The sequence below is a fragment of the Leucopleurus acutus genome (genome assembly GCF_964270905.1).
Source record: "Leucopleurus acutus genome assembly, chromosome: 13".
In the NCBI taxonomy this organism is placed as follows: domain Eukaryota; kingdom Metazoa; phylum Chordata; class Mammalia; order Artiodactyla; family Delphinidae; genus Leucopleurus; species Leucopleurus acutus.
This window is the reverse complement of record NC_139155.1, coordinates 84,039,382-84,065,798: the sequence shown is the minus strand read 5'-3', so window position 1 is coordinate 84,065,798 and position 26,417 is coordinate 84,039,382. Positions and strand designations below refer to the sequence as shown.

At 45.3% G+C, this 26,417-nt stretch overlaps 1 protein-coding gene across 1 annotated transcript in view; it reads right to left on the bottom strand.

Moving 5' to 3' along the window:
- The window catches only part of ATP6V0A2 (ATPase H+ transporting V0 subunit a2), a 36,224-nt gene extending 12,388 nt beyond the window's left edge, over positions 1–23,836 (bottom strand). Inside the window, exons 1-9 of the mRNA XM_082853430.1 lie at positions 23,511–23,836; positions 18,140–18,218; positions 16,053–16,150; positions 13,988–14,125; positions 12,862–12,950; positions 11,552–11,678; positions 4,756–4,838; positions 3,173–3,266; positions 2,002–2,214 (exon numbers count right to left, since the gene is read on the bottom strand). Of these exons, the coding sequence (XP_082709556.1) occupies positions 2,002–2,214; positions 3,173–3,266; positions 4,756–4,838; positions 11,552–11,678; positions 12,862–12,950; positions 13,988–14,125; positions 16,053–16,150; positions 18,140–18,218; positions 23,511–23,627 (1,038 nt within the window). The 5' untranslated portion in view covers positions 23,628–23,836. The remainder of the gene's footprint in view (positions 1–2,001; positions 2,215–3,172; positions 3,267–4,755; positions 4,839–11,551; positions 11,679–12,861; positions 12,951–13,987; positions 14,126–16,052; positions 16,151–18,139; positions 18,219–23,510) is intronic.
- Between the last annotated feature and the right edge of the window lie 2,581 nt (positions 23,837–26,417).

Genomic DNA, 26,417 nt, shown 5'->3' with positions numbered 1-26,417 from the left:
AAAGAGACAGAGAAAGAAAAAATTACCACCCAAGAGCTCTTTCAACAAATCTTCGTTGGCTGCCATGGAAAGACCCTGAGCACGTGGGGAAGTACTGACCACCCCGCTGGAGGTTCAAGTACAGCAGAAGTGACAGGAGGGACTGAGGAAGGCTCCTGGGGGACGTGGTCTTGGAGAAGGAAGAACCTAGCAAAGCTGAGTGGTGGGAAGCAGGCAGGGACAGGTATGCCAAGAAAAAAAACAAAATTTTGCCATACTGACATTTTGGTTTATTCTTGCCTGTTTTTCAGTTTTATGAGGTAATACTGTAGCTGTCTCTAAATTCCTCTTGAACATTTTTAAGAACTAAACCAGTAAATTCCAGTTGTATGTTGGTGATCCTGGGACTACTTAATATACACTCACACACACAACAAGAGTATTAGTCATGTCCCTCAACACCGATGTTACCTCAATAAATAAGAATCATCTAGAGCTTTAAAATATATAAATAAAATAGATGTCCCATACTCCAAAATAACTAATTTATGTATTTCCTTCTTCTCAGCACTGCGTGTTTGACGTTTGTGCCGTAACAGAATTATGTAATGAGACAAAGTGATTAACCAAAATCTCCTATGAAAACTTGTTTCCTTAACTGCCACTTGAAGTTTGTAAACCTGCTATTTCCAGTAAAGAACTAAGATTTTTTTGTTGTTTTTTTATCTTATATTGGAGTAAAGTTGATTTACTATGTTGTGTTAGTTTCAGGTGTACAGCGAAGTGATTCACTTATACACATACATCTACTTTTTTCAGATTCTTTTCCCATATAGGTTATTACATAGTATTAAGTAGAGTTCCCTGTGCTATACAGTAGGTCCTTGTTGGTTGTCTATTTTATATATAGTAGTGTGTATATGTCAGTCCCAACCTCCTAATTTATCTCTCCAAGAACTAAGTTTTGATACAGAAAAAACCCTCACAGGAACGTGGGAGACTGACCCCATAGCCCAGGAGTGGAAAGAAGCTATTATTCAAAGTTCAGAGGCTGTAAGAGCAGAGGTGGATGGGTTCAACTATATTTAACAAAAAACTTCTGCACGACCAAAGCAAACAAACAGAAACACCTAAAGACAACGGACAAATTGGGGAGAATATCTGTTCTCGTATCACAGACAACGAGCCAAGGAAATTAATAAGAAAAAGACCAACAACCCAGTAGAAAACGGGCAAAGCATATGAACACAGCATTCACCAAAAAAGTGAAAGTTCAAAGGCTCTTCTTAAACATACAAAAGGATATTCAACCTCACTCAAAATAAGAGAAATGCAACAACTGGCAACATTTGCCAAAACTGATCCAGCAATTCCATGCTGGGAATTTACCCGGAGATAGGTTTGTGCGTGTCTGAACCGTCAAAGGTCAAGTGCTAGTCACTGCACTGGTATTCATAAAGTTAGAAACCACCTAAATGACCAGGGAACTGGTTCAATAAGCCACGGTACATCCATTCAGCAGGATATTAAATAGCTATTAAAAAAACAGGGAAGTTTTCTTATGAGAAAAGAACAGTATGAATAGCACACAATCTTTTGTGAAGGAAGGGAATTCTCTCCCTTTATATATTCCTATCTGCTTATCTATGATTAAGAAACTCAAAGACGTAAGAGAAGTAAAACAAGGGTTGTCCTTGAGCAGAGGAACTGGACATATGAGGCTCTAGATAGGAGGAAGCCACTTCACTGGGTCTTTTATATTTTTTAATTTTTTTTTGACTTTTAAACCATGAGACTGAATTCCTTACTCTAAAGAGCAAATTAAAAATGCCCGTGCAAATCACTTTGCTGCACACCTGAAACAACTGTAAATCAACCATACATCAATTAAAAAAAACATGCGTGTGCACACAGAGCCTCGAGGGACCGACTCTCCATAGTTTCAGTTCAACACCGTGTCCTCTCCTCCTCTATCTTACTTCCCGCGGGGAAGGGCTGGCAGGGAGGGAGGGGCCGCCTCACCGAGCCCTCCTCCAGAGCAAGGCGCAGCTCATGCAGGTTGGCCTCGGGACACCAGACCTCGGCGATGAGGCACTTGTTGGTCACGTCGAAGCTGCACATGTTCAGCATATGGTAAATGGCTTTCATCTTCTTCACCTGGATGACGCGGCTGTAGACTGACTCGGCGGCTTTACAGAGCACTTGCCTTAAGTAATCCTCGGTTTTGTGAAGCACCTGGGTGAGGACAAACATGGACTTTCAGCAGAGTGTCCACTGGGCACCTGACCTCCTCTGAGGGACTTTCTCCTCAGTGATGGGTGGGGGGGCGAATTCCAGGCACCTGACTCTCTGGGGACAGTTAAGGAAGTTCAGTCCTTCTCCTCCAGGCCCTGGAGCTGCCTTTCCAGAAAGGACCCCAGGGCACAGGAAATGGTTAGAAGTCGAGGTCCCTGTGGCGGCATGATGGCCTGGCTGGGTCCAGAGAGCTGGGGGCCTGGTTCTTACCCACTCTCAGCCTCGGCAGCTCCCTGTCAAAACCCGTGAACCACCAACTCCCATCCCATCCCATCCTGCCAAGAAATCCCCTTTCACTCAAGTGGGTCAGAGTCCGCTTCTTGTTACCAAGAGCCCTCGCTGACCTAAGCAGAAATGGGAATTGAAATAGTGCAGGTAAAATTACAGCCAGCACTGTAAATGGGGCTCGCATGTCCTCTCTGATCAAGAATTATACTCCGGGGCTTCCCTGGTGGTGCAGTGGCTGGGAGTCCGCCTGCCGATGCAGGGGACGCGGGTTCGTGCCCCAGTCCGGGAAGATCCCACATGCCGCGGAGCGGCTGGGCCCGTGAGCCATGGCCACTGAGCCTGCGCGTCCGGAGCCTGTGCTCCGCAACGGGAGAGGCCAAAACAGTGAGAGGCCCGCATACCGCAAAAAAAAAAAAGAAAAAAAAGAATTACACTCTGACAGATCAAAGATGACCAGACTATTCTTTAAAGCCCCATCATGTAGAAACCATCTAGGTTTCTAACAGCTAAAATAAAACTCCCAGGAAGAGGAGGGAGGTGCCATTCCAAACTCCCTAAAACACCTTGATTTGTCCACAACCAAAATTTTCCACATTAAAAAAGAAAGTAAATGGATTTGTAAATGTTTTGCAAACCCTCGGATAAGGAGGCAAGTTTCTGGTTCACTCACAGTATACAGATCTTGAATCCGGGTGTTCAAGCCCTCCTGAATCTCTCTCCGCTCCTCTGCGGTATTCGGGTAGGGGTAAACGTGGCAATGGTAACTAGAAGACAGGATTCAACACAGTGCCACGGCTGTCAGAACTGCAAGAAGCTAGGTCAAAAACTAGAGCTAAATTCAGTCTACCACCTGGGTGCATTTCCTCCCAAACCATAATACAAGCAGCCCTCTGGGACAAAAAGGTGCAGACACAGGCACCCAGCCACGGTAAGGCCTTGCACACGGACGCTCAACAAATTTTCTACGGAATTCCACAGATTTAGTGAACTCTGTCGTGGCTCCACATTCCATTCCTACCCTCGTTGATTCCCAAAAGCTCATTCCCAATTCCAACTTCCTGAAATTCACCAACACCCTTGAGCTGGAAATCATTAAACAAGTGTAAAATATAAATCAAAGACAAAGAACATACAACAATAATTACCTTTTACAAAAAAGAGAAAATCGGGAGAGGAGAAAGCTCTGGATGCCTAGCAATCGCCTCTGACATGGGCTTCAGTAAACGTCCTCTGGGGCCACGTGTGACACCAGGACGCAGGGGAGGCAGAGCCACGCCCCCCCAGCTGCAGCCACACCCCCTCAGCTGCTGCGACTCCCATGCTGCCTTAGTGTTTTAATGCCATGCTTTATGTTCCTCTTTAAGCTCTGGCTACTAAAATTAAATTCTTACTCCAGCCTTACCCTAAGCAATGATATCTGTGAAGTCACAGGTTTGTGTGCTGGCTACAGTTTTTCTAATCTACATAAAAAATAAATATATACCTATTAAGTAAGAATAGGCTAGTCCACGTATCACCTAAAGTTACTTTCCATAACACCAGTGACTGAGTATCAAACGCTGGTGAACACGGAATCCGAAGGAAATAACCGAACCCCACCCTTACTCACCCCAGCAAGAAGCAAGGCAGCTAAAAGTTCCCCGAGTATAAGAAAACCAAAGGCCATTCTTTTGAGTTTTCATGTGGTTTTGCGTGTTTTCCCACTGGTGACAAGACTAAGCCACAGACCGATTCTTGCTGTGACGCTGCTCCACGTTTACCGGAGGCTTACGCGGTACGGGAGCCTTTTACTTGCACCATCTCGTCTGGCAGGCAGGCCTCTCCGAGCCCACACTCTCCACCACCTGCCAGGCCCCCTTCCCCAGGCTGCAAAAGAAGGTAACTGCAGAGGGCTGGGAAAGGATGAGCCGTACGCTCCATGAGGACAGATAAGCCTACGCGTAGCTAAAAGCAACAGAAAGGCACCAAATACTAAAACTGGATTCCTTCCCCAGCCTTCATTCCTAAGGGAAAAAAATCAAATCTGGGAATGTTCTTAACATGGTGTCTATTTTTAAATTATTTTAAGTATTACACTGGCAAGAGAGATGACAAATTAAATGTTTTAAAACATGGTATTACAGCAAAGAAATCATGTAACAAAACTCAGCAGCCTTTGCAACCACTGTATTTCTCTTCAGAGACATATTTTAAGAAAGCTAGAGGTTACTGAGGATAAAGAAATAAATGAAATAAAATGTTTCTTTTTCTTACCAGTCACATATCTTCTTAACCTTGTGGCCAATCTGCTCTCCCCAAAAGGATATCAAAAACACATACCATTTTATGACTTCTCCCTACAAAGAATAAAGATAACTCTTACTTCTCTGTCTAGAACTTTGAAAACTCTGGCAGCTCGCACTCTGTCAGAGTTAGTTCATTCATTCATTCATTCAACAAACACTAAACACTGTCCATCCTCATTATCTGCAGATTCCATAATTGCAAATTCACCCCAGAAATCATTCATAACCCCCAAATCAATACTCAAGCATTTATTCATTTGTGGACATGCAGAGTGACAAAAATTTTGAGTCACCCAATATGCATATTCCTGCTGAGGTCAAACAAGGTGACCCTCTGCCTTCTTATTTCAGCTCATACTATAAACAAGTGTCCTTTTTGTGATCTATTTAGCGCCAAGTTTTTCACAGTTTTGTGCTTTTTTTGGTGATTTCACTGTTCAAAATGGTCCTCAGAGCTGTCCAGTGTTTCCGAGCACATGAAGGCTGTGACATGCACTTACGTGTGTCCCATAAGCTTTGTTCAGACAGGCGTGATGGTGTGGCTGGCAGTGAGTTCAATGTTAATGCATCAACAGTATATATTAAATAAGGTGTCTTTAAATAAAACAAGGTTATGTAGTGATCGGCTGACAAGAACATTATGACCAGAGACTCACAGGAACATAACCCTGGGCTTCCCCTAGAAGCAAGGGTTCAGTTCTCACGGAGACTGTACAATGTTAACTACTACGAATAATGAGAACTGACTGTATTTACAAATATTCTACAAATAGAACTGAATAGGTTTTTGGCCAATTTGCCAGGCACTGGTTCCCAGTGCTAGGAATACAGCAGTGAACAAAACAGACAAAAATCCCTGACCTGGGAGGGAAGGGAGGGGAGGGAAGCTTATATCAAGTTAGCAGCAAGAGACACTAGGAAAGTTCATAATATGCCAAATGGAGATGAGGGCGATAAAGACAATAAAGCTGGGAGGGGTGACAGGGACAAAGAGGCTGAGCTTTTAAATCAGGCGAGGAGGGAAGGCCTCCCTGAGAAGGGGACATCTGGGCCTAGAGGAGTGAAGGGGGTGAGGGAGCGAGCCACGTGGATCCTGGGGAAGAGCCTCCTGAGCCCGAGGAAAAGCTCGTGCAGAGGCAAGACGAGGGGAAGCGAGCAGGCCAGCCTGGCTGAAGAGGAATGGCCAGGGGGTGACAAGATGGGACGCCGTGAGACAGGAAGCCACAGGAGGGCTTTGAGGCGGGACGGGGGGTGTGGTGGTGAGACGCTCCGACTCGTTTTACAGGGATCATTCTGGATGCTGGGCGGAGAAGAGCTGAGCTGGTGCTTACTGAGACAGGCCAGCCTGGATGGGCAGGTCTGGGGGGAAAGATGGGCAGTTCAGTTTTAGGTGTCACATGGAAAGGTCTTCCAGAAACTTCAAAGGTATGGAGGAGCCAGTTAAATAGAAGTCTGGTATTCAGGGGAGAGGTCCAAGCCAGATGTATACATTCGAGGAATGGTATTTAAAGCCATGAAGTTACACGGGATCCCTAAGGGAACAGAGGAGAGAGGCAATCCAAGAATTGAGCTCTGGGGCGGAGGGGATGGGGAACAGGTTGGGGAGCTTCAGGCAGAGCAGAGGCACTTGGGTCCCGAAGGCAGGGACGCGGGGCGGCCGGGAAGGGGAGGCCAGGGAGGTGGCGGGCGGAGGAGATGGCTGAGGTGTCTGGGAGGCTGGTTACGTGGGATAAGCAAGCGAATCGTACAGTGCATGAACCACACTGAGCACGAGGGAGGCCAGATTTCTCGCTGTCATAAGAGAGTGCAAAACACCGAAAGAGAGACGTCCAGAATCGTAGATTAGAGTCTGAGCAAACGGTTTTATAATAAGTGTGCACAGGTAGCTGCAGAAGCGGATACAGCTCTGTGCACGTGTGTGTGTGTGTGTGTGTGTGTCCATGTTTTGACTGCTGAAAGGGCCCAGAAGCAATGACACTCCAGTACATGATGCGAACTCAAACACCCAGATCCTAGTTTCTAAATTCCATCCTCTACTAAAAGGAACCAGCGGTCCTTGAAGGAATGGCTGACTCCAGACAGAGGCAGGGACCATCCTGTGGCGCCAGAAAGTAAGGGGTTGCTCAGTGAATGCTGCAGACGTGCCAAAGGCCAGAGGAACACGCACGAAGGAACTCCCAGTGGCCAAATCAGGGACAATTTGGGCATCAAAGTAAAAAGGACTGGGACTTCCCTGGTGGCGCAGTGGTTAAGCATCCACCTGCCAATGCAGGGGACACGGGTTCAAGCCCTGGTCCGGGAAGACCCCACATGCCACAGAGCCACTAAGCCCATGCGCCACAACTACTGAGCCTGCGCTCTAGAGCCCGCGAGCCACAACTACTGAGCCCACGTGCCACAACCACTGAAGCCCACGCGCCTAGAGCCCGTGTTCTGCAACAAGAGAAGCCACTGCAATGAGAAGCCCGTGCACCACAACGCAGAGCATCCCCCACTCGCTGCAACTAGAGGAAAGCCCACGCACAGTAACGAAGACCCAGCGTGGCCAAAAATAAATAAATAATTTTAAATAAATAATAAAAAGGATCGCAACAGATTACAAGTCATTAAATAAATAGGAATGCCTAAGTCCGTGGATGAATGAGCGAGTGACTGAGAGGGCAGGGAAAGCACGGCCTCCTGGAGGACGGTAACTAGTAAGTACAGAAGGAAGGATGGGAACAGAGTAACCACCTGGCAACCGCAACAGAGGTGATGGGGTCAAGAGAGTCATCATGGAGGCTGAGGCTGGTGGGCAGAGGTCTGCTGAGGAACAAGGCCCCAGTAACCTAGGAACACCTCCTCACCAGCTACTGATCAATTAAATAGAGCAAGATGGTGACATGAAGGTGGAGAAACCTGGACGACACCAACATGACCAGGCCGATATTACGTGCCTCCTGGTGGGAGGTGCTGAGAGGACCAGATAATTGACTCCGTGGTGTTCCCACCAGCAACGTGTGATCCGAGCCTGGTCAAGAGGAAGCACAGAATGGACCCCAAGGGAGGGTCATCCTGCAGAATGTGATGCCTGTCCCGAATGCAAAGCACAGTCCCAGGCAGGGCAGTGGACCAGAAAGGAAACAATGCAAACTGTGGGGAATTTGATGGCATGTTTGTATTGGACCAAGTGTTGCATCTGTGTTGATTTTTCTCATTTGGAGGGTTGTACGGTGGTTATATGAAATAGCGTCGTTATGAGGGGGCAACACACACATGTCCACGGCTTCCTCGCAGAAGGCCTGGAAGGAGCCTAATGAAAATGGGGATAGATATGCAGAAAGAGTGAGTGGAGTATATGTGGCAAAATGTTAATAATTGGGAAATCTGGGTGAAGAGACAGAAGACTTTGTTCTCTTCTGGCAACTTTTCTGTAAACTGAAATTATTTCAAAATAAACTATTGAAGAAACTACACGGGGGGACTTCCCTGGTGGCGCAGTGGTTAAGAATCCGCCTGCCAATGCAGGGGACATGGGTTCGAGCCCTGGTCTGGGAAGATCCCACATGTCGCGGAGCAACTAAGCCCGTGCACCACAACTACTAAGCCCACGCTCTAGAGCCCACGAGCCACAACTACTGAGCCCATGTGCCACAACTACTGAAGCCTGTGTGCCTACAGCCCGTGTTCCACAACAAGAGAAGCCACCGCAATGAGGAACCCGCGCATCGCAATGGAGAGTAGCCCCTGCTCGCCGCAACTAGAGAAAGCCCGTGCACAGTAACGAAGACCCAAAGCAGCCAAAAAATAAAATTTAAAAAAAAAAGTAATGTTTGTGAAATTCTTACCTAATAAACTAGGATATTCATTTCTAAAAAGTGTTTAAAAAAAAAAAAAAGAAAGAAAATATCCAGGGGGAAGAAAGAAATGGTATTTATAGTGCATCTGAATTTGAAGATTCCTTAACAATTTTAAAAATAGTACTGTGTCAGGGAACACAACCACCTAAGACATAATATGGAACACGGATGTAGGCAACATAAAAAATACAAATCATAAAACCATATGAAACTGCCTGAGTCTAGCTTTGACAGAGAGACTGGTCAGCACCTAGAAACAATACTGACAAAGGAGAAAATGGCTAGAAATATGCTCTGGGGTCTGTAAGGACTTCAAGGGGTCGACCCAAAAGGCACTAAACATGACACTATAAATAAATCCTCGAACCTGAGTAAAAGTCACCAAATCAAATCTCATATCCTCCCCAGAACAAGGACTCACAGAACGCACACTGAAACATAAACAGCGACTCTCTCTAAGCAGGAGGATTACAGGTGACTGATTTTCTTCTTCATGTTTTCTATATTGTTCCCAATTTTCTAATAACGAGCACGCATTTCCTTTGTAATCATGGGGGAGGGAGGAGTTGTAGTTTCAAGAGAAAATCTGCCAATTATAATTCAACAAAAAAATGAGAAGTGAAGAAAAAGTAAAGAATTTTTTAAAAATACATATATATCTCTAACCATGTCTCCATATTTCTTCACAGACATTTAATGCCCTTTAACAAATCCGGTAAAAACTCAGCACAAAAGAGCTCAGACACTGTATAGAAAAAAAATTTTTTTTACAGAGTAAATGCTCTGCATGAGAATGATGGATATGTTCTTTTAATTAAAGAAAAAACTCAAAGAACATGTAAATGCTACTTCAGAACAGTTTTAATCTTCACCTTTACATAGAGAGGTCATAATGGTCACAGGTGAAGGATAATCAACATATTGCTACTGGCAGTTTCAGGAGCCACAAAAAATATTACAGGTGTATGGTTAACGAACAGCTTGACTGATCAGATTTTCCAACGTGTGTGGTTTACTTAGGCTGAACCTTATGAAAATTATTTCACAGCCAAACTCCTTTAGGTGTCAAAACTATTAATCTTATAGCCAAAAATCCTGAGGCAAATCTAGGAAAGAAAACACGAACGCTTTTCTCAAAATTGAGAATCCCAAGTTCCTTTTCTACCCTTAGTAGATGAGTTCATCCTCACTTAGACCAATATATAATAGTTATTTTTATGGTGAAGTCTTTAAAAAAAAAAAAATCACAGCTATTTTAAAAGGTAATGATGGCTTTGGCTGCCCTGCTTCCCTTCCTGAATAATTCATTCCTGAAGCCTTAGATGTGCATTCGGGGATGGACGGTGGTGGGGGGGGGGGGCCGGGAAGGGCAACAGTGGCCCAGGGCAAAGTCAGAGCCCAAGCAAAGTGAGGAGGCCCTGCAGTCCACACTAGGGGACAACCTGGGCTGGGGGCTGGGGAACTCGGAGCTCCAGGCAGAGAGAGGAGCGGGGCAGCAGAGATGGGAAATCAATGGGCAGACTGGTCACACACAAGGGGACTGATCAAATCAGTACATTAACAACAATGGGAGCCAAGTTTCCCACCACTGAAGAAAGGAGTTACAAACACAGAAAGAGAGAAACTTAGAATGAACCCTGTGGTGTTGGACTGGAATTGGATGTAAACTCACAGTTTTCATATATACACACAGGTACAGAAATAAAGCTGTGAGTGTGTGTGAGTCGTGTGCGTATGTGCGTCCTAGAGCTGTCCACTGACAGAGCTGGGAACAGCGACACCTCAGTCCCCATGGGCACACCCGGAGACCGCATCCTGGCTTCTAATTACCGTTCTCCACTAAAGAGAACCAGGTTCCTTGGAGAAATGGCTGATTCCAGAGCTGCGTGAGGGAAATTACAAGATGAATCGGGACATCTTGTTATGCAGGAAAGCAAAGAAGCATTCAAAAAATGATGGGGACATGTAAAAACAAGATAAAAGCCAGCTAAATGGGCTCCAATGGCCAAATCTAGAGCATGTGAATATCAAAATAAAGAATTACAGTAACAGAGTATAACTCATTGAATAAAACAGGAAATAAATTAATGCACTGAAAATCTGATGAGAAATTGAGTACTTACAGAGTTTCAAAGCACCTCCCCCAAAACATGTACTAAATACAAAGGAAATGGAGTAATAAGTTCACAGTGGAGAAGCTTAGGAGTCGCTACCTTGAGCAAGTGATCAAAGTGAACATCACTAGTAATGGGACAAAGGAATTGTGCACCCCTGATGGGAAGCAGTATCACTTCCTGCCCAAGACACATAACTTGAATCTAACCATGAGAAAACATCAGACAAACCCAAACAGAGCGGCATTCTACCAAAATAAAAACCACTGGTCTGTAATAATTTTTAAATGTCCAGGTCACGAAGGTCAAGGTAAGACTGAGAAATTATCCCAGAATGAAGGAGACCAAAGAGACATGACAATTAAGTCTAAGGCCTGATTCTAAACTAGATCCTTTGCTATAAAAGACAGTATTTGGGAATTCCCTGGCGGTCAGGTGGTTAGGACTCCGAGCTTCCACTGCAGGGGGCCCGGGTTCCATTCCTGGTCGGGGAACTAGGATCCCGCGTGCTGCGCGGCCGCAAATAAATGAATAAATAAATGCCAAAAAAAAAAAAAAAAAAGTGTTGGGACGGCTGGTGAAACCCAAACAGGACCTGAGGCTGGGAGGGTGGCGACGTATCCACGTCAACGTCCCAGGCATACTATGGCGGTGCGGGAGAGAGTCCTCCATGTTAAGAACTACCCCCCAAACGCATCCAAGGATGGCAAGGCACGTGGTGGACAGCTCACTGAAGTGCTCCGCTCTGCGCTGTGCCTCCAGCTTCAGCGCAAGTCCGCCGCTGCTAAACGGGGAGGAGGTGCCCACTTACCGTTTCAGGGTCTTCCAGGGGCCCCTCCAGTTCTGCGTGCGTCACGATGCTGTGCCCTCTGCAGGCTCGCCACAGCGTTTTCCCGAATGCTTCAGCTTTCCCTTGGTTAATGAGGCCAGACACAAATCTGTGAGACACCAAAGGCTGTGGTCCAGTAAGCGCAATGAGGATTACCAAACCGCATGAAGAGGGCGGCAAAGCCCTTCACGCCTGCCCAAGTGCTGGCGATATCCTCAGAGCCCTCCAACTGCAAAATATCTGAAATGCTGCATAAAATATTTTTGAAACGTCCTCTTCAATGTAGAGCTGAGCCCATAATTTCGAGAAATTCTTGGAATCCAAAAATAAAACAGGACCTTGTAGCTGTGCCCTGATGTATTATACTGACCCAGTATCTTAAGGCCTTGGGTTTCAATGCCAGCAAGGGAGACAGGAGATGGGCTCTGGGTCGATATCAGGTGAAGAGATGGAACTGAATCCCCAATCCCCACAAAGTTGGGACTCTTGCCCCCCAACAAAGGGCTACACCTTAAGTGGATGGGTGGACTAGAAAAAAATCCACCTTGCAAAGGAGCCTACAAGCAAACTTGTTTATTTCGGCTTTGGTTTTGGAGAGAAGGGGAAGAGTGTTACTTGAGAATTTACAATCACATCTTAGGATGCATCAGGCAGAGAGAAAACAAACAGAAAAACAAAGAAACTCAAGCTGAGAAATTAACGTAAAATGATTCCAGGTAGGTAGAGTGCTCCCAAGTACCTGACATATGTAAAAATGAGTTCTCTCTGAAAGAGTACAGCCTCAAACTAAACATCATTGAATTCCTACACATAAGGAATAGAGGAACAGTTCATAATAAAAAGAAATCACAAATCACATGAGGAAACAAGTTACCATTAGTTCAAGTAAACAGAGAGAGTGAACAGTGGAAAGACACCCTTAAAATACGATTAATAAATTAACCAACTCAGTTTAGCCCCTATGTTTCCACCAAACAAAACAGGACTTGACGCTTCAATGACCAATTATTTTAGGCTATGGAGTAACGAAGAATGGCATAACTGGCATAAATTCCTCCTTTCCACCTCATTATACCGAAAGAAGAAATTCCCATCGTATTTAGCTAAAAAGTCAATACAGCTGAGTGATTCAACTCAACAAATACAGGAGTACAGTGTTTTCTTAAACAAATATTCACTTTCTTTCATTCCATCACAGGCTTTCAGATGGTGGCCGTCCTTCCACTCAACACAGCTCGTCTCCCACTGACAAGAAGCACAGTGTAAAGCTCGACCCGCCAGTTGCCACTTACCCCAGTTTTGCTCCCAGCCTCTGCATACAGCTGTAGTCCAACAAAGAATCGTTCTCCAAGGGAGGGAATTCTTCGTAAGTGGGTTCAAACTAAAAAGAGATATGAAACCAAGTGTGTCTCACTGAAAGTGACACTTTAATTCTCAAGTCGTGTTTCCAAACAAGTTTGCAGGGCATGGGAACTCAGATCTGGGTGCCAAGGCCCCAAGGTAACTCAGACACGTAACTCAGCTCTGATAGACGAAGAGCATAACTTCCCTGTCCCTTATTTGTAAGCTAGTTGAAGACATTTACTTGAAAGTATAGTTATAATTTATGTCATTGCCTTAATTCAAGACAGAGTAACTGTATCAGAGGTCACCGCTACAGAAAGTGAAACAAAGTTCATAAGGGACATACTTCTCCCCTCTCGGATACTCAGCTGAGTACTGTACTACTGCATAGGCTGTTCTTTATTCCCATACAGATTTTTTTTTTTAATTCCATTACTCTCAGCAATTTGAGAAGAAAAAAAAACAAACTAAATTTTAGAGTTTGACTTCCAGTGTTCAATTTTTTCTCATGATCATAAGATTTTTTTCAACTGCAAACTAAAGCATTTCATGAATAGGAAGTGGTTATGGTTAAAACCAACCAACAAAGGAGAGGCTTAAAACTTCTTTTAATGTCATATAATCCAACTGAAAGATAAAGGTAAGCTCAAAATGTATCTGATTTTTTTTAAATGTATCTCTTTTTTCTTTTTTTTTTTTTAATTTTTAGCTGTGTTGGGTCTTCGTTGCTGTGTGCGGGCTTTCTCTAGTTGCGGCGGGCAGGGGCTACTCCTTATTGAGTAAGGGGTATCTCTTCCAATGAGGAAGTCCCTCTATCTCTTTTAAAAAGCAACACCTCTACAGGAGTTAATAACAAAACCCAAAACTTTACGAGAACGAGAATTTTATAAAAGAAATATACTTCTGGGACTTCCCTGGTGGCCCAGTGGTGAAGACTCCGCGCTTCCACTACAGGGGGCACGGGTTCGATCCCTGGTCAGGGAACTAAGAACCTGCATGCCGCGTGGCGCAACCAAAAGAAAGAAAGAAAGAAAGGAAGGAAGAAATGCACTTCCTCCCGAGCATCGCCAGCACCTGCATGTCGCGCCTGACAAAGGCCTTGCTCACTCGCAGCACGTGGGTGTACTCGGTCAGCTCCAGGAGGTTCTTCCTCAGCCTCTCCTTGTTCTTCGTGACCTCCCTCAGCTCAGCCTCCAGCTTCTGTAACTGCTCCTGAAATGAAACGGCAGCAGGGTTAGTTCCAAGTCTGGTTCTAATACTCTTTTCACAGTACCCCAGTACTAGTAGAGGTTTTAAAAAGCCATAATGTATGAGAGTTTGATAGGGATATGAAAACATGCACAGGTTTTTGGTTTTGTTTTTTTTTTGCGGTACGCGGGCCTCTCACTGTTGTGGCCTCTCCTGTTGTGGAGCACAGGCTCCGGACACGCAGGCTCAGCGGCCATGGCTCACGGCCCCAGCCACTCCGCGGCATGTGGGATCTTCCCGGACCAGGGCACGAACCCGAGTCCCCTGCATTGGCAGGCGGACTCTCAACCACTGCGCCACCAGGGAAGCCCCACACACAGGTTTTTAAAGTCCATCATCTGCTGCTTCATATTAGTTCAGGTACCTGTGATGGCAATCACGCAGATGCCGTGATGACTATGAGTGCCCTACGGCTGGACCCAATCTCTAATCTCAGGTCCTATCATTTCTTCTGGTTTCCCTTCATCTGCTTATCCATTACCAATACACCAAAGAGTTTTCCTTTTTCAAGACTACATTTCCTTTTATTTGCAACATAGAAAAATTTTAGATAATCTTTCCCAAACATATTATTCCTGGTCTCTAGCTTAAGAGCTTCTATGCAGCTTCACTTAACACAATTAATTAAGCATAAAAATACTTGAGAACGAATCTTCTTTAACAATTAGTTATATACCAAGCATCCTTAACAATCCTTAAGTATTAAAACGATAGAAGCAGAAATCTGTAAAACAACCCACGATATTCAGACAAATCACCTGACACGCTACATTCAGTACTTGTGTTCTGCCTTATAAAAACGATAAGCAGCCAGTAATCACTATATTTGTAATTACATCAAAAGTGACACACCAAACAGGCCAAGCCAGATGACTGCTCTCATCTGACCGTACAGTTCTCTCTCGAGTCCATTCATATACCAACTGTTAAATGACATCCTCCCAGAAAAACAAACAGAGCAGCCAGCAATGGAATGGTCCTAATTATACAGTACTAATTGTTTCAGAAGAGCTGTAAAGGGCTCCAGTCTATTTCCCAGTGTGATGAATTATCAGATGATTAGAGCAAAACCTCAGGAGATAATTCATGGGGGGGAAGGGGGGATGCTAATGTACAAGCCAGTGCTCTCACGGTGGTGGGGGACTCCAGAAGAAGGAATCTCATTTGCTGCCCATGGGGAACCACCTGGCACCTTCACACGAGCTTCTGAAAATCAGAGGGGGAAGGGCCAGGGTGAACTGGGGAGAGTGCGAAGGGCACAGGCCTGAAGCCTCCATGTGCAGCAGGAGACACTTGCTAAGGCCTGCACAGGCCCGGAGTCACATCACATGAGCCCAGATCTCACAACCTAACTCTTGTTAGTCTCTGTTCAATACCACCTGTCTTACATTTTATTTTTTTTTAATATATTCTTTTTTTTTTTTAATTTATTTTTATTTTTGGCTGCGTTGGGTCTTCGTTGCTGTGCGCGGGCTTCTCATGGTGGCTTCTCTTGTTGTGCAGCACAAGCCCTAGGCGCGCGGGCTTCAGTAGCTGTGGCTTGGAGGCTCTAGAGCGCAGGCTCAGTAGTTGTGGCGCAGGGCTTAGTTGCTCCACGGCATGTGGGATCTTCCCAGACCGGGGCTTGAACCCGTGTCCCCTGCATTGGCAGGTGGATTCTTAACCACTGCACCACCAGGGAAGCCCTGTCTTAAATTTTAAAAGAAAACCGAATTCCAGTTAAAATTTATCACAGATAACCTGTTACTGAGAATTAACCATAATACGGTCTTTTGCTTTTCATTCCACGGTTTTGAGAAGAAAGGCAGAAAAGCACAAGACAATATAAAGTAAGTGAATAAGCAGTCTCTGAGGTTAGTGACCTAAAACCGCTTCTTCAGAAACCAGTTACCTGCATTTCGAGCACTTGTTTAAGGGGTGGTGCAGGAGGACTGGTCTCTCCCTCAGGGAGGGGAATATCAGCTCTATTAATTTCCTGCACCAAATATGCTGTGGAAATAAAAGTTAAACAAATTAGACTCAAAAACTTACTACAGGACATTTCAGTGAGAACATTTTACATCCCAACCTTTCCCAGGTCATCTAAAAACTAATGTCTAAATGCATAAAATCTTGCCTGTCCCAACTGACTGACAGGATGCCTTCTGCAGCCTTGTTTCCAAAGATCTGCAAAATAATGCTGCCTAGAGAGATCAGCGTGCAGTGACAAAACAAACAGTAACCTGGATACACATTTTCTGAAATTCCCCACGTCCTTCATTTCTAAAACTCTAGTTAAAGAACTTTGGAGTCACAGCTGCCTCTGCACCTGTATAGGAAGCAGAAGGTTAAGGACACACTTGGAAGTGCAGGAATAATCCAATGATAGACCTATAATCGTCCCCACCAGAGACGTCAGTGCAACCTCCCTGCAGACACCATTAGGAGGAAATACACATCCATCAGGAAAAACACATCCTCTATCAGTCTCCTCTATAAGGAGGAGACCACAGGACAGAAAGTCAGGTTCTCCTGAGTCCCCAGTTAGCCGTGATGTTTTAACTTAGAGCAACTTACACTGCCTTCTCTACTTACATTAAAAACTAGATTCATGAAACTAATAATGAACCAGCCAAAAAAAACTTAATTTCTTTAGTTTACATTTTCAATTCCATGAAGCGTTCTTTTCCTTAGGATAAAAGTCATAATACCTGGTAAAGTCATTACCAGATATAATATTTTGGAGAAATGTTAACTAGTTATTTTATTAGAAAGAGAGAGAAAGAGAAAGAAAGAAAGGAAGGAAGGAAGAAAGGGAGAAAGAGAGAGAGAAAGGGAAGGAGGAAGGGAGGAGGGAGGAAGAAAAGCAATGATGTCTTACCCATAAGATAGCAAAGGAAGCACTGGGTTTTAACAGCTTTCTGGAAATGGATGTAAATTTTTTTAACCTATTTTTTATACCTAAATTTACTTGAGAGTTCATTTTCTTTTTAAGTCTGCATTCTTTTTGAAATAGTCTAAGCTACAGGAAGTCCTGGACACATCTAATGTGTTGTCACTCCTGCCCCGCCTTTGAAAACCCATTCCGAATATACGACCTGTCCAATGACTTATGTATATGGCAAGGATGGGGATGTGGTATCACCCTACCCTACATGATCCACACAACTGGGACCTCAAACAATATGCAGACGACTAGACTTCAGATGACTAACAGGTTTCTTTCGATCTTAAAAATCCCCAATTAAAAAATATAAAATCCACAATAATTAACTGCTATTAGAAATCATTCCAAAAGTCATCTTCTCTCCCCTCCTCAACACTCTCACTCCCAGGTTTTTCTGCTCATCCCCCTAAAAACAAATTTGGTACTTTAGACAATTACTGGCATCGTTCCCCCCTCTCTATTTCAGTCAGAATTTCAAGGTTTGAATTGATAAAGACTATTTTATTTTAGGCTAAGACGTTAAAGATTTTACGGCTGAGTTTTAATGGTTAACAGTCAGAGAACACTGATCTCTGCAAAGGAAGCCCTGAAAAAAAGGAAATTATAACCAATGTATCTGCCATTTCCTACCTCCCCTGTTCTCTGATAAAATTTTAAGTAATCTATTAATGTGTATACAATGTTTTTAAGTTATAACAGATTACAAGGGATTGGCTAAATAAATTATAGCACATTAATACCATAAAATACTATGCAACCATTATAAACAATGATGAGTCAATCTGTTTATTGACATGAAAAGATGTTAAAGTACCATCAAATGAGAAACAAAGCTAATAACAAAATAACCTGACCATTATGTATGTAAATCCTTACTTTTATAGATGAACAGTAAAAAAATATATAAACCTACATAATAGTGAATACATGAATGGTGAGAATATGGACGACTTCTTTTTTCCGTTCTACTTGTCTAGATTTTCTAATTTTTCTAAAGTGAACAAGGTTTACTTATATAACAATAATTATTTAAGTTATTAAAATAAACTTACCCAATATTCGCTCTAGTTCTTCACACCTCTTCACCTCACCAACAAATTTTCTTTGGAAAGAACTTACATTCTGGTTCAGCTGAGAAAAAGATGAAAATTTTGCTTTGAATTTTCTCCAATTTAAAAATAAATTCGGTTTTATAAATAAAATATGATAGTCAAGGGTTTGGGGGGAAGCAGATCCTCGGACACTACTGGATAGGAGCATAAACTGACACATCTTTTCTGGAAAGCGATTTGGCAACTGTTACCAAAAAAACAGCCTGAAAAGTATCCTCTGGCCCAGAAATATCCTGTGAAGAAATTCAACCTAAAGGAACAAACTATGGATACGGACCAAAATGTATCTAAAAGAGCATCCACCTCAGGGATAGAGAAAAAATGCTTAACAGTGGAAAACTGGTTAAAGAAATCACAGTCTATATCCACACTGGGGAACACTACTCAGCAGTAAAAAGGAACCAACTGACACATCAACATCACAGAGGATGTTCAGAAACATGATGCAAATGAAAGACACAGAAGACTACATATTGTGTGACTCCATTTCTATGAAATGTCCAAGAAAGGAAAACCTAGAGGCAGAAAGTAGGTTAGTGATTGCCTGGGTCTTGGGGTAGGGAGGGGGATGACCTGTAAATGAGCATAAGGGACCTTATTGGGATGATGTGACGGCCTAAAACTGGATTGTGGCAATGGACGTGCTACTCAGAAAATTTTCTAAAAACCAACGAATTGTACGCTTGAAATGGGTGAATTTTATGCTACACATCAATAAAGTTGGATAAAAATTATGGTTCAGTAATATAACTGATTACTATGCACTTATTAAAAATTATGTTTTAAATGATGAAGTATCTGATTATATTAAGAAATTATTATTAAAATTTTTAGGTATGATAATGGTATTGTGGTTATGATTTTTTTAGGGTCCTTACCTTTTAGAGATACTTATTGAAATATTTATGAGTGAAATTATACATCTGGGATTTGCTTCAAAATGATCTTGTCTGATAGGTGGGGTTTTTTGGGGTTTTTTTGGACCACACGGCTTTTGAGATCTTAGTTCCCCAACCAGGGATCAAACCCGGACCCGGCAGTGAAAGCGCCGAGTCCTAACCACTGGACCCCCAGGGAAGTCCCACCATTGGTTTATAATACGGGTCCACAGTTCACTGTTCCCATATACTCTCCCCTTTACTTAACATCTTATCAGGACTTCCCTGGTGGCGCAGTGGTTAAGAATCCTCCTGCCAATGCAGGGGACACAGGTTTGAGCCCTGGTCCGGCAAGATCCCGCATGCAGCGGGATGCAGCGGAGCAACTAAACCCATGTGCCACAACTACTGAGCCTGCGTTCTAGAGCCCACGAGCCACAACTACTGAGCCCCTGTGCCACAACTACTGAAGCCCGCGCACCTAGAGCCCGTGCTCGGCAACAAGAGAAGCCACCGCAATAAGAAGCCCGCGCACCGCAACAAAGAGTAGCCCCCGCTCGCCACAACTAGAGAAAGCCCGTGCGCAGCAACGAAGACCCAACGCAGCCAAAAATAAATAAATTTATTAAAACAAAACCATCTTACCACATAAAGCTTAAAACCATAAAAAATTGTAATATTTAATAAAATGAGGAAATTAGTCATGCATGATTTGTGTGTGAAAAAAGACTAAAGATATTATCAGTGTCGCTCCAATTATCTAAAAATACCTATGTACATACATTTTAAAATATTACTAGAGGGATTCCCTGGTGGCGCAGTGATTAAGAATCCGCCTGCCAATGCAGGGGACACGGGTTCAAGCCCCAGTCCGGGAAGATCCCACATGCTGCAGAGCAACTAAGCCTGTGCGCCACAACTACTGAGCCTGTGCCCTAGAGCCTCCGAGCCACAGCTACTGAAGCCCGCGCGCCTAGAGCCCATGCTCCGCAACAAGAGAAGCCACCGCAATGAGAAACCCGCGCACAGCAACAAAGACCCAATGCAGCCAAAAATAAATAAATTTATTTTTAAAAATTAATAATAATATTAGAAAAATAATGTTTGATTGGACAATATGAACCAAAAAGGTAAAGTGTTTGTTTCTAGGTAATGGGATCATGGAAATTAGTATCTCATGCTTCCCAAATTTCCCACAATGGACGTATATTACTTCCACAATTTTTTAAATTACAGTAATCATTCATGTTGAAAGGCATTTGGGGCAAGAATTTTACCTTCACTCTGTGCAGCATTATACTGGGCACTCTCAAAAAGGAGAATTAGAAACAGCTTGGCATGAAGCTGCTTGAACAACCTGAGAATGTCTATCCCAAAGGCTTGGTTCTTGTTCAGTTTTTGGAAATTTTTTTTAAAGAGTTAACCAGAAGAAAGATAAAAATTTGAATTTCACTTGTTTGTCACATTCGCATTCATTTCCGGAAGTCATATTAATCCAAAGTAGTAACCACTTTCAAGTCCTAATGATTCAGACACAATCTATCTCAATAGAACTAAGAATGAGCAGAGGAAGCTACCCATCAAAAGCTGTCTATTAAGACATGACTTCTCAGTTTCACTGTCTTTTTCGTCAATATCAAACACTAACTCAAACTGGACACTATGGTTCCACACATAGAGTCTTCACGAAGAGGCAAATTTCTGTGGCAACAACACACAGGATTGGATCTGACATCCACCGTCACCATCTTACACAGTACGTTAACTGGTTTTTTCTGTTGCATGGTTTCTTTTATAAAGTTTTGCTTCTATTTTCTTTTTAGGGAGGCAACAGCACCTTTAATTCCAGGCTATCGCTATGAAGTACATTTTTTTAATTAATTATTTATTTATTCATTTTTGGCTGTGTTGGGTCTTTGTTGCTGTATGCAGGTTTTCTCTAGTTGTGGAGAGCCAGGGTTACTCTTTGTAGCGGTGCACAGGCTTCCCATTGCGGTGGCTTCTCTTGTTGCGGAGCACAGGCTCTAGGCACGCGGGCTTCAGTATTGCAGCATGCGGGCTCAGTAGTTGTGGCTCGCAGGCTCTGCAGGCTCAGTAGTTGTGGCACACGGGCTTAGTTGCTCCGCGGCATGTGGGATCTTCCCAGAGCACGGATCGAACCTGTGCCCCTGCACTGGCAGGCGGATTCTTATCCACTGCGCCACCAGGGAAGCCCTATGAAGTACATTTTAATGCAGATTCGTTTTAACACTAACATTTAACCTAGAAAAAACAGCAGAGGCTGCCTGGTGCTGTTGTGACTGGTATCCACGCCACCCATCTTCCCACTCCAGCAGCTAACGGACAAAAGGTGAACGCTGTCCTCAAATTCCAGACCCTTAGAAAAGAGAGATGGACTTGCCCTTCACTGAGTCCTACTGGTGAGTTGAATAACCTTTCTTTTCCAGGTCTTCTCTTTGGCTGTCACTACAGAAACCCTTGCCCTGCCTCCTCTCCCTTAGAAGGATCACTAAAAGGAAAGGCGGAAACTCTCCAGCCTGTGCAAATCAGAAAAGACAGACGTCAGGGATCCCACCTGGTGAGCGCAAAGTCAGGAAGAAATTCCAGAAGAGCAGAAGTGTCAGGTGACAGAGCTTTCTGCACTAGCACCGGTGCTGCTTGACAGTCATCCCAAAGACAGACAGACAGACAGACACACACACACACACACACCCCTGAGCTCCGAAAACCTAGCATCACACAAAGAAGAGCTCATTTTAACATGGCAGCTTTATTTTACTTCTGGAAAAAGATGAACTGCACTTTCTTTTTCTTTCCCCAATTTTCAGTTTAAAAGAATCCCAAGTGTCCCCTACTACCTAATGTAGTGGCACTCAATGAAACTTGCCTCTTTGCAGTAATTAGGGTGTTTGTTCAAACCTCTAAGATTTAAACTTGCTTTAAGCCTCTTGGCCTGAGTACTAACAGGATGGAAGAAATCTACCTGTTATAAAGAAGGAAGCCCATTTCTCTCACAACTGTTTCCTGAATCTTTCGGGTGCGACTAAGTCACAGCTCAGCACAGCAGCACCTGCGAGCAAAGTGGGCACCGCGTGCTGAAGCCCAAATGGCTCCAGGAACCAGGAAGAGCTGGGCCTTCTCTGCAGCCTCGCCTCCCACTCAGGAGTTTCTCTCTGACCTGTCAGTTGCCTTGTGAGGCCAACCCAGGGATCAACGACACCAGATCTTAGGTACAGGTGGTTCCCTCTTGAAACTAAGGAGCCCTCAGAAAGACGAAGGGAAACCAGAGGAGATGAAAGCTGGGTCCCAGGAAATAAAATGTTCATCCAAGTGAATTCCAGTTCAATTAGCAGAGGTCCTGCTTCATAATCTCCCCTTCACACTGCTCTCTTCCTTCATGGCACTTATCACAGTTCAGAATCAGTGTCTCTCCTACATTGTGAGCAACAAAAACACAGGGACTTTGTCCACCCTGCTCACCCCTGAGTCCCCAGCACCAAACTCAGCGTCTGCAACAGAGCAAGCACTCAATGAAAGCTTGTTCATTCATTCCACAAAGGCGTACTAGCGCCCACAAAGTCAGGGACTGTACTCAGGAATCAGGAATAAACAAGGCAGGCAAGGCCGTTGCCCCACACCCCGGGGGGGCTGACAGTCCACGGTGGAGACAAACAATAAATAAACACATATATAAACAAGGGTTTATTACTACTTGCTGGGAAGACAAGTCTCATTCAACAAATTCTGACTGCACTCCAACTCCTTCCTAGGCAGTGATATGTACATCATCAGGTATCGGTGAACAAAAACGACAAAAATCCCGCCCCTCAGGAGCTTACACCAAATTCATTCCCAGTTCAGGCTCCTGGCTCTTCCAGTTCCCTCCACCTGGGAACTTGTTCCCCCAGATCTTCCCAGCGCCGGCTCCTGCCCATTCAGGTCTCAGCCCAAGAACACTTCCTCAGAGAGACCTCTCTGACCACCCCCAACTGAGGCACTATCTCATCCCCCCGTTTTATTTTCTGTATAGCAAACATATTCCTGTTTACGTATTCATTTGCTTAATATTTCTCACGTTCCCCCTGCCCCGTAAGTTCCAGAAGGGCTCCAAGAGGCCTTATCAGAGTTGTTCTCCCGCTTAGCCCAGTGCCTGGCCCAGAGTCGGTGCTCCGAAGCATCAGATGGCACGACCCGAGTGGACGAAGACGACGCGGAGCGTTCCTAACTAACCCGGCCTGGGCGGCCGCGGACCGAACATTCGGCGACCCTGGGCTCGGGCCCCGCTCTGCGGAAGTTCTGGCCGGAAAGTGGACCTCAGCTTCCCCGTATGGGAAATGGGCGCCCAGGCGCCCACGGAAAGGAGGCCCGAGCGAAAGGCTCGATACGGGAGTTCCGCGGGCAGGTGCGGCCCGCATCTCCCGGGCGACACTCACGTCTCGGAACTGGACCAGGCCCTTCTCGCCCAGGGCGCTGAGGCACTCGTAGGCCGTGCCGGACTGCAAGAAGAGCTGCGCCAGGCACATGGTCTCGCTCCGGAACAGGGACCCCATGGCTGGCCGGCCCGCGCCCCCGCGGGGCCCGAAGGGCGGCGGCGGCTCCGGGCCGCGCGGGCCCGCACGGTCAGCTGGGGCGGCCCGGAGCTCGGGCTTCTCCTGCGGCCTGGCCGTAGCCCCGCACCATGGGACTCCGGTCTGCACCAACTACCCCCGGTCCCGCCGCCGCGGACGCCGCTCCAGGCGCCGCCAGAGCCGCCCTCGAGGCCCCGCCCCCTGGCTACAGCCGGTTCCGGTTCCGCCCCCCCCGGCGCGCTCTTGGCCCCCCCCCCCACGCCGGCCGACCAATGGCGCCCGGAGTTGCGGACGGCGGCGCAGGCGGCGGGGCCAAACGGCGCAAACCCGGCGGCATTGCGGTGGGTCACGGAACCTGTCCGGACTCCAACCAAAAGCTGCCACTCGCTCCAATGTTCACAGCTTTTTAAAAGGAATTTTACTGAGTTTACGTGCCATAAAGTTCACCCGACTAGAGTATACAATTTTGTGATATTTAGTAAAGTTACAAAGTTGTGCAGCCATCGTCACGATCAATTTTAGAATATTTCCATCAACCCCAGGAGGATTCCTCCTGCTCGGCTGCAGTCAATCCCCTGCCCGTCCCCAAGCTCCGGGCAATCGCTAAACAACTTCTCCATAGATCTGCCTGTTAGGATATTTCCTATCAACAGAATTACACCCTGTGCGGTGTTTGCAGCTAGCTCCTGCCGCTGGCTTTTCTCTGGGGTCCTGGCCTGTGTGCGGACCAGAAAGCAGGGTCTGATGCCAGGCTGCTCTTGCCTTATACGCTCCTGCACACAGCAGCTACAGAGATCTCTGGCAGGACGAAAATGGGATGTGAGCCTACTGAAAATCCTCTGGCTTCTCCCGCCGCGTTCGGAGTAAAATCCAAACTTCTCACTACGGCCAGCAAGACCCCACCGGGTCTGGCCTCTGATTTCCACAAGCCCTGGTCTCCACCTGCCTGCCCTGGGCTCCCTTTGCTCCCCTACTCCTGCTTTCTTTCTCTTTCCAGGTGGGTGCACTTGAACTTGCTGACCCTTCCCCTGTCTCTGCCTAGAATACCCTTCTCCCAGACCTCAAAATTAGCTCCTACAAGTCTCAGCTCAAATGTCCCTGCCTCTGAGGGGCTGTTCCTGACCAGTAGCGGGAGTAGACCTACCACCCCACTCCACCACAGTCCTGTTTTATTTTCTTCATAGCACCTACCACTGTCTGACATTATCTTCCTTTACTGCGGGTTTTCTCCCACTGGAAATGTAAACTCGGTGGACAAAACAAGTTGCCTGCCATTTCAGTAAACAAAGGATGTTGCAGCCATCAAGCCCTCAGCCACTGCAGCTGCCCCCAGTCGTTCACTCTGAGGGGATTCAGAATGGAGAAAAACAGGATACTGACCCTAGATAGTTAAGATGCGTATCAAAGGAAAAATTTCCATGACCCCAGACTCTTGCATCTTCCCATACATAGAAAAGCACTAAAATCCTTAATTTGTGATGACTGTTTTTTTATGATTAGCAGTAATCTTTTGATGTTCAACTACTTGGTTTTTTTTAAACAGAAACTCCTGGCTCTTCCTTTACCTCTTCCAAACAGCTCCTCAGCTGAGAGGCTGCCTTCCAGAGCTGTAGTCCTCAGTAAGATCCCCGAATAAAACAGAATTCTCGAGACTTCCCTGGTGGCGCAGTGGTTGCGAGTCCGCCTGCTGATGCAGGGGACACGGGTTCGTGCCCCGGTCCGGGAAGATCCCACATACCGTGGAGCGGCTGGGCCCGTGAGCCATGGCCGCTGAGCCTGCGCGTCCGGAGCCTGTGCCCGCAATGGGAGAGGCCACAACAGTGAGAGAGGCTCCCGTACGGCAAAAAAAAAGAAAATGAAACTCTCAACTTTCAGATGGTGGGTTTTTTTGTTTTTTTCAGTCAACAGCTCCACTGGATGAGGGGCACTGTCTTGGTATCTCCAGTGCCCAGCACAGTAGCCACTCAATAAATACTTCCCAAATGCATATATGAATGTATAAACTTAGAAAAGGCAAAACCATATAGTATGCTCCCCCCCCACCCCGTTCTACTGCCAGAGTTTTTCCCTTCTTGCGTACAAAATCACCCTAACAAAGCCCACAAAATCAGGCTAAATTACCTGTCATTTGGAAATTTTACATTAACTTTCCAGAGCTAGTTATACCAACTGCCATAGAAAGACTTTCTGAATCTCTGCAATGAGTCAGTTGGGTATTTCGTTTTCTTTGACAAAAAAAGACAATTTCAACTCCTAGTGGGTGTAATCACCTCAACCCACAGAGATCCACATCAAAGAAAGAGGCAGAGGGGGGAGAAATCCAGTGTTTCCACGGTGTGATACAAACAGTGGTACTTGGGGGGAGGTATTTCTTCTGTCATTTGTTACATGTTTAATATGAATTAGGAAAAAACAGAACTAGATTTGTAGATTTAGAGGGGAAGGAAGATTTGAAACTCCTCTGGGCAAGAATGCTGAGCAAAGATGCAACAGCCAGGAATTCCCTAGCGGTCCAGTGGTTGGGAATCTGCACTTTCACTGCCGAGGGCCTGGGTTCAATCCCTTGTTGGGGAACTAGGATCCCACAAGCCGCATGGTGCGGGCCCCCCCAAAAAAACAAACAAACAAAATGCAACAACATAACGTAGGTAGCACCGGGATGTCAGGAGGCACTCAAAATTCAATCAAGCAGAGTGAGAGGGAAGAGACCCGCTTTTCAAAATTCAGTTTATCCACGGTGCACAAGTCCATGTGAAACGATGACTATGTTTA